The sequence below is a fragment of the Zingiber officinale genome, chromosome 6B, assembly GCF_018446385.1.
Source record: "Zingiber officinale cultivar Zhangliang chromosome 6B, Zo_v1.1, whole genome shotgun sequence".
Taxonomy (NCBI): domain Eukaryota; kingdom Viridiplantae; phylum Streptophyta; class Magnoliopsida; order Zingiberales; family Zingiberaceae; genus Zingiber; species Zingiber officinale.
In genome coordinates this window covers 124,201,427-124,212,828 of record NC_055996.1, presented here as the reverse complement: position 1 = coordinate 124,212,828, position 11,402 = coordinate 124,201,427, and the positions used below count along the sequence as shown (strand labels likewise).

Here is an 11,402-nt window from a genome sequence, read left to right as displayed (position 1 = left end):
TCGGGAGAAGCGTCCGCTCGGGGGGCCTTGCCTTTTCTGTTGTCTCGTATTGGCACTTCGTCCGATGAAGATCCTCGACCACGATTAACTGCTGCGCAGCATCAGGAGGCGTGCGGAATAGGGCCCGATGGAATGGAACCATGGCATGAGGTGCGTTCGCTCGGCCCCCTGATGCTGATGTCGCTTGCTGCTCAATCCACTCGGCTTGAGAATTCTGTCTCTGTTGCTCCACAAGCTTAGCTGCTCTTGTCTCGATCAGAGCATCGAGCTCCTCTGTGGAGAGCATCACTGAGTGCGGTCGTCCAGCTTCGTCCATTGCTTCTGATCGGATGCAGGAGCGTTCCCACAGACGGTGCCAAATTGATCCTGTCCGAATCGCTGAATCAACGGACGCTGGGCACGTGACGCTCTCCTAGTTGCTGACGTAGATCTTCGACCAGTCGTATGGAGCTCCGGCGAACCTGTAAAGAAGTCGGGCCGGGAAGGGGTTCCCGACGACGACCCTCCGACGCTCAAGTCAGGCAAGTGGACAACAAAGAAGTGGCTCCGAATATCAGAGAATGCGTACCTCCGGCGAAGTGTGAGGCCCCTTATATAGAGCTGGGAAGGGGCTCACGCACACATACCGAGGCGAATACGTGTCCTCAACCCATACCTCAATATGGGCTTGTCAGAAAAGCTTACCTAACGCCATACTGCTATAGTCTGAGCACATCTCTGATGGGACAGCGGAACCCTCTGTCATAAGATCCTGCGTATGGCCTGCCCGTCGAACATACCTGTTGTCAGAAGATGTTCCCTTGTCCTTTTCTCCTTTTACTCTATGCCAAGCGTCCGGCCAGTCGGCAGTTCCCTCACGTCCGGCCGGTCGCATGTGTTGATCCGCTCAGGAGCTTCCCGGTCGTGTGCTCTGTGGACTGTTCGCAGTGTTGCTACTTTATGTCTTCGGCCGAGCGGGCTACCCGCTCGGCCATACGACTCTGTTCAACATGAGCGTCGGAACCCTGACTCCCCGCCGGATGCCTTTGCTTCTGTTTAGACCCCGGTCGGCCTGTCGGTCCATGCTGTTATCCGATCGGTCATTTGAACTTTTGACTTTCACGTGACGTTGACTTCCTAGAACGGGGGTCTCCTGTTCTTACCGCTGGATCATTTACTATTAGGGAGACTATGACAATATGATAGACGGGTTCATCATGATCAAAATAATACTTATAGTTCCATATTCCAATCAAAAAACGATTGTATTGTTACCCACAAAAGAGTCCCCCGGTTGTAAATCAGGTGCAATCTATGATCTCTGCTGAAGTTCCAAGATGAGATGGAAGAATGTGACATGGTCTTCATATTATTCCAAATGTTGTCAAGCATAGAGGATTTTTTTTTAAAGTTTTCCCTACTAACTTATCGAACGAGTTGCCACTATTGCAGGATATTCAAAATCAGATTAATTTTCTTTCGCGGCCCAACAAAGCTCGTATTTACGAGAAAGCATGAGGATTTTGTCATTGGATGTAGTTGGGCATTGAAGACGAATTCTTTTCACCATGGGAGAATAATACTAAGGTACAAACAAGTACAGATCCTCTAGTCCATATATTACGAATCTAGTCTATTTTTTTAGATCCTTTATTTGGATGGACCCCATCTATTTAAAAGTGAGTCTATCCAAATCAAGGGTCCTCATGTAATGGACTATCCTCTGATCCATAATTTATAGACCAGAGAACCTCTACTGGGTGTAAACGGGCTCAATCGTGTAAACAGTATAAAAATATTAATATTTGAATCGAGTTTGAAAAATACATATGATTTTTAAATAGGATTCGAAACTCAAAAATATAAATAATTTTGACTCAAAATTTATTAGAAATAAAATTTGAACTCAAGTTCGGTTTGAATTATTTCAATCTTGATTTAAATATAATCGAATTATAGTGCAAAATGAATTAAATTTGAATTCGATTCAAATTACTTGAAATTTAATTTATGTATATTTAAATTAAAATTATGTAGCGGTTTGTGAATAATAAAATATTATAGATTCAAATTAAATTTGATAATTTTAAATATAAATCAAATAATTTAGAACCAGGTAAAAAAAATTCATAAATATATTCGATTTATTGGCATCTCTACAAAAATAGGGTGCAAGATGCCTTTTGACATATTATATGCTAGGGGTCCTCTGAAGGCCAAATAAAACAAAAGTATCCAAAATTGATGGATTTCAAATAAATTCCCCCGGTCATATCTTTAAATTTATATTTTTCTTAATTTGTAATAGAATTTTATTTGGTAATAAATTAGCTTAGGAAAGTCAAAATTTGATTTTAATTTAATTTTCTTATTTCTTGAGTATAATATTATATATTTATTCTCTTAAATATTTATTTTTAAATTTTAAAAATATTTAATAAATGATTGTAATCCTTTTTATAAATATTGATATAATTTTTTATTAAGAGGAGGATTGATAAAATTTTTCTGAATGTTTTATTTTCAAATCAATAGGTTAATCAGAAATGCAGTATTTTACTTGGGAGGTTGAATTTTAAAATTGGAAAAAGTTTTTAACAATTTTGGCTGTTTATTTCATGAATAGGAAATTATTTATTCTTTTCACTATTACCTATTATAAAAGCATTTAGTAGTATTTATAATAACTCAGAGCCAATGAAATTATTTTAATAAAATTTAAATGTCTCAATTCCTGAGCGGTAGTACTAAAAATCTGAGTTCCTTTTGGATTTTTTTCTTGATCAATGACAACCACAGCATTGTCATCATGTCATATTATGATATCATTGCCTCTTTTGAGTTTTATTGTCATCATATCATATTATGATTTCATTGTCTCGTTTGAGTTTTTTATCAGTATGTACACTTACAACTCTAATTATTTTTAATCTTTCTAGTGACATATTTGGCGTTACTTTTTTAATTAAAATAACAATAACTTTATCAATATGAGCATATCTATAATTATCAACTCTTATGATTCAAAAAGGGGTTGAGGTTGAATAATATCATTTTATTAGAATTTGTTATTTTAATGAAAAGATGAAGAAAATAGAAAAAATAAATATTTTCTGAAATAAATAAATTTATATTTGTCTGAATATTAGGTATTCATTGTTACGTTATGAAATTGGTGGAGTGTCCAAAATGTCTGTACGAACTTAATTTGTTAAGATGGAGATGTAGAATTATATGGCATATTAAAGATGAAAAAATAATTACAAATTTATTTACTTCTGGATAGAAAATATTTTTTTCTTTCCTTCATCCTTTCATATTCCAATAAAATAATATGAATCAACTTCAAATCCTTTTTGAATGTAGTGGATACCGTGGAGCTCGAGAATTGATGCGTATTCGAATCATAATATAGATATGTTCATATTGGTGACGTTATTATTACTGTAATTAAAAAAGCAATATGTTAAATATGTCATTAGAAAAATCAAAAGTAACTAGAGTGATAATTATACGTACTTGTAAAGAACTCAAACGTGACAATAGTATTATAATAGATATGATATAATGTTACTATTGTATTAAGAAGGAAATCCAAAAGAAACTAAGGTTTTTGATGCAATCATTAAAAAAATTGAGACAGATAAATTTTACAAAAATATAGTTTCATTAGTTCACGGCAACTGATTTTTAGAGATTTTTTTTATACTGCTAAAATCAGATTGAACATCACTTTTTTTATCTACGACTTCTTCGCTCTCAACCGCACGAATCACGAGTGGCCCTGTGTGACTGCCTCGGCCAGCCTACGTGGTCAGCACCGTGCGACCGACATTGTGCGATCTACGGAGCAGCACTGCACAAACTGTGCTAGAAGCACTGCACAATTGCCTCGCACAGCTCCATGCGAGGAGGCATTGAGTGGCTTCCCGTCTTGGGCGGCCCTATCCCAGTGCACATCATCTATCTTGCTAGTAACGGCGGAGCTAGAAATTAGATTTTACCCCAGCTAAAAAGGCTCGGGTTGACGTGGGACTGATTGTGATATTGGACCTCGAGCTAATAATGTAAAACTTACTTTAAAATTAAAAAAATATAAAAGAAAAATTAATAAAATAAAATAGTATTTGGTGGGGCCCATGCTAATGGCCATTAACCCTCTGTTTGGGAGGAGGTGAGTAAAGGGGAGGGAAAGAGAAACATGGGTAAACAAAATTTTTACACTTGTTTGGGAGAGAGTGAGCCATGAAGGGGAAGGGGAGAGAAGGGTAAAACTTCCCCTTGCATGCTCGGGAATCAGCGAAATTGCTTACACCCCAAATTGGGGGGTAAGGAAGGGTAAGAAAAAATTATCCCAATTTTATCCTTATTTATATTTTCACATGTAGATTTATTAAAAAAATAAAAGGATATTTTTGTAAATTTATATATTTAACCTTCATTTCCATTCCTTTGAACTTTCCCTCCCTTCCAAACAAGGGCAAGATAAATATATTACTTTCCCTCCCTTTCCCTTTCATCCTCTTCTATTAATGAATCTTACCTAACCCCAACCAAACAGAGGGTAAAGGAACGACCAACTTTGCAAGGAGATGATTTTATAGATTTATTTTTTTTACTTTGCATCCTATCCTTCCAAACGTCTCTGTTCCCTGCTTCCTCTTCCACGCTTAATTTCTTTCCTCTCTGAATCAAAGCTAAGTCTATTCCTTAGATTTTTTATCTTTTAAAATATTCATATTAATTTTTCTATAAAATTTTTAAAATTTAAAATAAATTATCCATTTTATTAAATTTAGACCGTCATATTTTCCTATATACTATCCTTACATTTTTATTATATTTATTATTATTATTATTTTCTTACCCTATCTTTATTTTTTATTATTTGTTATCTTTTCTTATATAATATTTATTTTTCATTATTCAATTCATTCCTTTTATTTTTCTCTCTTCTAAATAAAATAAAATTTTAATATTTAAGAAATAAATTTTATTTTTTAAATTTTAAAAATTATTATTCATGTAATTTAAATTTAAGAAATGGATAGGATTAAAAATTTTTTTATATAAAATATAAATTTTAAAATAAATTCTATGTTTTAAAAAAATCGATATGAAGGTTACCTATGTAAAAACAAACTTTTGCATCATGATGGATTTAATTAAGGGGTCTGCAAAAAATTAAGAGGTCAATAAAAAAAGTATTAATCTAATAATCCATTTGATATCATGTTTCTCCTACTCCTTTGGCTTTTCGTGGAGCCTCACAGCTCTAACAACCCTGGCGGCTCTGTGTGTGCATAGTTTATTTGCTGTTTTGTAATATACGACCATGTCCTGGTGCGAGATGCATGAATTTCATTCTTTTGGTACATCGTCTTTCCCATTTCACACTCTTCTCTCTCCACATTTGTCTCAACGTTTTTTTTGTTTTGTTTTGTAATACTTGAATTTTGTTCAAACTTTTATCTTTCAGTAATTTCCCAAACAGACGCATTTAAAGTTTTAAAATTTTTAAAAGACGCATCGATGTTTTATTTTTCTACAGAAGGCTCTCCTAATTTTTATTTTACACTTCTACCGACCATTGGATTTTTTCCATCTCCTAGGATTTTTTTTCTCTCTTTTTCTTCCTCATAAATTAAATTTTAATAGCTAATCCTTTAAATTTATTTATTTTTAATTTTAAAATTTTAATAAAAATTTTAAAAAATATAAAAGAAGATTAATAAAAATTTAAAAAAGAATTTTTTAATATCTAATCATAAAAGAATAAAAATAAAATAAGTCGACTTATTTTATTAATAAAAATAAGAAAAAAAAATAAAAAAACAATGTGCTGGTTTTTTAAAATCAAGATCAAATCTTAAATATCAGCACTGTTTTAAAAGTTAACATCATAATTTAATACACTAGTATTATTATGATGTTGATATTTAAAAATCAATACCACTACAGTAATGATGTTTAAATTTGGTCTTGATTTAAAATAATAAAGAAGAATATAATCCAATCGAAATTTTTAGATTTATTAATGAGTTTTGATTAAAATTTATTGATAAATCTTAGAAACTTGATTTTTTAAAAAGTTGATATGTAATGGAAAAAGTATATTTATGATATTAATTCTAATAAATTCCATTGAGAATAGTTCAGATATATTATTCTTTACCATTTTAAAAAATTAACATTATATTAGTGTTGGTATTTAAATTGTGTTGTTAATTTTTAAACACTAATATTATTATGATGCTAGTATGTTAACTTGTGATGCTGATATATAAGTTTTGATATTGATTTTTAATACATTGTTTATATTAGTTTTATTAATAAAATAAGTCATCGTTATTCCTTTTTTTTTTTTTTTTTTTTTTTTTGAGAATTTAAAATCTTGGTGTGCTTTTTGGAAAAAAGCTGATTTTTTATATATTTAAATTAGATTTAATAATATATAAATATCCAAACGGATCAATGTTATTCATATTTAAAACGTGGTGCTATCGGCTCGATTTTTTTGTTTTGTTTTGTTTTTTTAGTTTTTTTGTTGGTTAATAGATCGTAGGATCCACCGCATGGCTATTTATGCGACCACCTCACCACCAAAACTACCTCAGCGCCGGCACAATGGAAGACCGGGAACCCAATAACTCCGCCTCTTTCTCTTCAACCACCGCGGCCGCCGCCGTCACCGCCATCTCTTCCTCTTCATCCTTCTCTTCTATCCCCTCGTCTTCCGGCCCGAATGCCTCGCCCCAATCAGCGCACACCGTCTCCAACAACACCAAGGCTCGCAAATGTAGTTCTAGATCTAAGAAGCGAGAGGCCGAGGCCGCCGCTGCTGATGCCGCCGGAGCTAAGAAGAAAACCAGTGATGGGAAACACCCTGTCTACAGCGGGGTCCGGAAGCGGAGTTGGGGCAAATGGGTGTCGGAGATCCGCGAGCCGCGGAAGAAGTCCAGGATCTGGCTGGGCACCTTCCCGACGGCCGAGATGGCGGCACGAGCCCACGATGTCGCCGCGCTCGCCATTAAAGGCCAGGAGGCGCGCCTCAACTTCCCCCACTTGGCCGCCGAGCTCCCGCGCCCTGCTTCCGCGTCGCCCAAGGACATCCAGGCGGCGGCCGCCCTCGCCGCCGCCTGCACATCGTTCGAGTGCGGCCGTGATCCCATGCCGCCGGACGCCGCATCGACCCCCTCGACGAGCGATTCAGACGAAATGCTGTTCGACCTCCCCGATCTGTTTCTGGATGGGAGGGAAGGGTTCTGCTACTCAGCTTCCTCTTCGTCTTCCTCGTGGTTTGTGGTCGCCCCGGATGACGCAATCGAGTTCCGAATAGAGGAACCATTCCTGTGGGAGCACTATTAGAGCTCATGGTCGCCATGCACTTTGGTGTTCTCCATATCTAATTTGCTGCCATGAGCAGTCGATTCAGAGCTCCCCTTCGATGGTGATCAGAGCTCTTCCACTCTCGCCCGATCAGCTAAAACATCATTTTCGCTCGAATTCACAGCCGCTTGGTGGCTTTCTCACCCAAAGCCAATTCCATTCCTCCACTTCCATGTACAGTAAGTAATCAGGCAATATATATTTCATTTTCTTAACTTTTCTTTTGTCCAAAAGCTTGTTTTTATTTGTTGATATTAGAGAAACAATTAATAATGATCAAATTCTCTGTATGCAAGGAATAAGAATCAAACGGGTGGTTATTTTTTTAGACTATTTGCTGAATTGGAATGCACTAATCTGCTTTATCGTTTGCTTTAATTGTATTGTTGCTTCAATCCAGTTGGTGCAATAGTCACAAAAAGCATAATGAGACCTTTTTCTCACTTTGGTAAAATCTCGATTGTTTATTGACAAAGACCAGTCCTCGATCAGTTTATACAATCCAGATCGCATTACTTTAGCCAAGCTATGGAACAAGCAAAGAATAAGTATTGAACGATTTATTCTTTCATTGTACATGAAGGAAAGCAAGGGTAATTTATTATGAAGCACTTCAATCTAAAAGAGCAACTCATGATGTGCCTCTTTTACCACTATGATGAGATGCTCGTATGCTTTTGACTGCCCTCCCTGCCATTGCTATAGAAGCTTCATGTGCCACCAACGTAACTTTCATATAGTAGCTGCAGCATATGATACAATTTAATACTGACTTAAAGGTAACGAAGTGGCATGAATGGCATGACAATGCAGAAAGTCGTCTATGCTATCACAGCCGGACAGCTAAGATCTTGATGGCTAGCTCCTCGTGCCATTTGGAAGTTGTAGTGATAATTTTAATTTACAGCATGTTGCAATTGATCCGCGCGCGGGTTGCTGAGGACTGACTCTGATAGTTCACTTGAAACGTCATTCACAATTGTGTTTTCACTGTGTCTCATGCTTCTCTGTCCATTACCACGAAGCTTTTACGGACATCGGATCATGCCACCCTAAAGACGAACAGGTCAATAGTTTGAAGGAGAGGTGCTGCTAACTTATGTCCGTTTGTCCTGTCCCCCTTGGACGTCTGTTTCATTGGTGGGTTAGGTGAGCCTAATGGTGCCCTCCTTTCTTCTCTCTACATGTGACAGGTCTCACAAATGGTGCCGACTTTCATGAAGACGGACCGTAATAAAAAATATGGCTAGAGAAAGTCGAGTAGAATGAAATTTAGATGAGATGGGGTTCAATTGAGTTGGTACTAGTTAGGTCCAAGTCAATGAATATGGATGTACTACTGTTTGTTAATTTTCCTGAGTTGATCATGATTCAAACAGAGTGTCTCAAAGAGATGACAGTTTGCATAAGATGAAGGATTAAGGTGGATGGTGGTGCTTAGGGTAAATGGCTTGATTAATGCTGTGATATTAGATGTTGCTTGTCCGTTGCGAACCAACTATTTTATATTGCTTTAATTTGTTTAACATGTGTCACAATAAGATTGACTCTCTATTGATATCTCAAGAAAGCATTTGTTTACTCTGGTGTGCTTTGCTGCTTCACAAGCATGTCATTCATTGACTTAGTGGATATTTTCCCCATAACATTGTCCCCTAGATTATGCCCTTCGAAATCTCATTTGTAGAATCCGATATTATATTAATTCGGTCTTTTCTTGACATTTGCCTTAGCTTTCATGTATTACCTTGACATTTATTAAGTCCGATGTGTTAGCTTTCTGGCATCAATCTTATCTTAACCCCTTTTAAATCTTCCTAATAAAATTTTTAATAAAAATTAAACTGTTGGGATTGATATCATCGTTAGAGGGGTGATGATCATCCGATTTGATCGTGTTAGTTCAAATCATCGTGCTTGTTTGTAAAAGGTTAATACAGCTGAAATACAAATAAATATAAAATAAAAAAAAATAAACACAACATAATTTAATATGGTTCAGAATCCTGGTTCTTACTCCATAGTCTACTATCCTAGCGAAATCATCACTAGTTCTTTCCTCGTCGAATACTTATTGGAGGTGGAGAAATCTCTTATCATCACGGTTATAACAATAATAAAAAATTAAAATAAAGATATAAATGTGAATAATATAAATAAAATAATTTACATAAAAGAAACTAGTGTTTTGTGATTGTTTTAGGATGTCTTCTTTCTTAGGTTTGAAAATGCAACAACACTTGTCTCCAAAATTCCAAAGAACCGGCGACAAAAATCACTTTGAAACCCTTCTTTTATAGTCTTCATATTGCTCCCAGGGCGTAGCACAGACGGTGAACGCATGACATCTCTAGCATAATGGCCAGAGGTCGGTTCTCATAAACTGATGACCTGGGGTTTATCCTACCATGCGCCTGATATCTGTGTACCTGTATGTACCTCCTCTATATCTATGGGACTGACACTAGGGGGACTGTTAATATAACGGATCTATATTTTTTTATAGTTTTCATATTGGGGCTAATTTTCGCCTATTAAACGATTGCTCATCAGTCGACTGCTCTATTGAAATCGGTCGTTGCATTTATAGAACAACTCTTACCAACTTTGGATTGACAATGAACAATCTACTATAACTATTTATCAATTGATTGTTGTTCAAATAGTCGAGTGCCACAGTCGACTTAAAAACCTTCTATTTGCTACCATAGTGACATTCAAGGGCGGATTTACGTTAGGACTGAAAGCACTGTAGCAAGATACTATTCACATCAGTCAACTAATACTGTTTATCAATTGATTAATTCATTATTCACGGTGTTGAAAATATTATTCATATTGATTTTTTTTTATTCCAACTGACTCCCATGTCTCTAAAACTTCCTTATATGATTAGTACAGGTCAACCCTGACTTACTAGGGTCTCATCCTTGCTTAGTATCCGATTGAATTCGACTTATCGAGATATTTCTTACTTAACATCCGGCGAACCTAGACTAGCTAGGATTTCATCTCATGTCTAATATTCGATCAACTTTGACTTTTCAAGACTTCACCATTGCCAAACATCTAGTCCTCCTAGACCTGTTTGGATGTCTTATCTCATGCCTAATCCAATCAACATTGATCTATCAAGTTTTGTCATTGTCAAACATCTAGTCCTGCTTGATATATTTGGACTTCACTATTGCAAAACATTCAGTTTGTCTTAACATATTTGGACTTTTAACTGCCAAGTGTTAACTCAACTGTGACCCACTTAAACTTCTCTCTTGCTAACTTCTGTTGAACTTTCAATTGTCAAGTGCCTTGTCAATCATTATCGACTTGACTTCACTCTCAACTAATTAAATCAATTTGGGTCAACCTGACTCAAGGCCAATTACACTGACAATCCTCCTCTCTAATAAACTCTCTTTCTGTTTGTCATCTTTCTTTTGTTAATAGATATATTAATCAAATATTGAAACTCAACTCAAGTTAACTCGAGATTAATTAATTTGGTCAAAATTGATGAGAGGATTGCATCAACATAAACAAATTTATCTAAAAACTAAATTGACTTTCTAAAACATTAATAAAGAACTCTATGCTAGTATATTTTTTTTTATACTACAACAACAACCACTAGGTGAGATCGGGTATATGGATCCTTTACGTCATTGAGCTCTATCCACTGCTATGTCATTATTTATATTTAAATAATTTCTTTTATTTTATTATTGTCAACCAAGTCATTTTTGGTCATTTTCTTCCTTGTTTGATATGAGCATTTATTATATTTTCACATCACCTAATTAGAGCATTTAATAGTCACCTAAGTACATCTTCATACCATCTTAAATGTCTCTCAGAGTTTTTCCTCAATATATGCTGTTGGACCGCGTTGGCCGGCTAGAAGGGGGGGTTGAATAACCCTATAAAAATAAAAAGCAAACTCTTCTCGAACTTTCAACAGAACACTTGCATAAAAATAAACAGAAAGTAATAAACAGAAAGAGGCACACAGACTTGACTTGGTTACAACCAAGAAG

At 35.6% G+C, this 11,402-nt stretch overlaps 1 protein-coding gene across 1 annotated transcript; it reads left to right on the top strand.

The window, feature by feature from the left end:
• The first annotated feature begins 6,555 nt into the window (after positions 1–6,555).
• Positions 6,556–7,701, top strand: LOC121989350 (ethylene-responsive transcription factor ERF039-like). Its single transcript, XM_042543338.1, has one exon. The coding sequence runs from the start codon at positions 6,565–6,567 to the stop codon at positions 7,345–7,347; it is 783 nt and encodes a 260-aa protein (XP_042399272.1). The 5' UTR covers positions 6,556–6,564; the 3' UTR covers positions 7,348–7,701.
• The last annotated feature ends 3,701 nt before the right edge of the window (positions 7,702–11,402 follow it).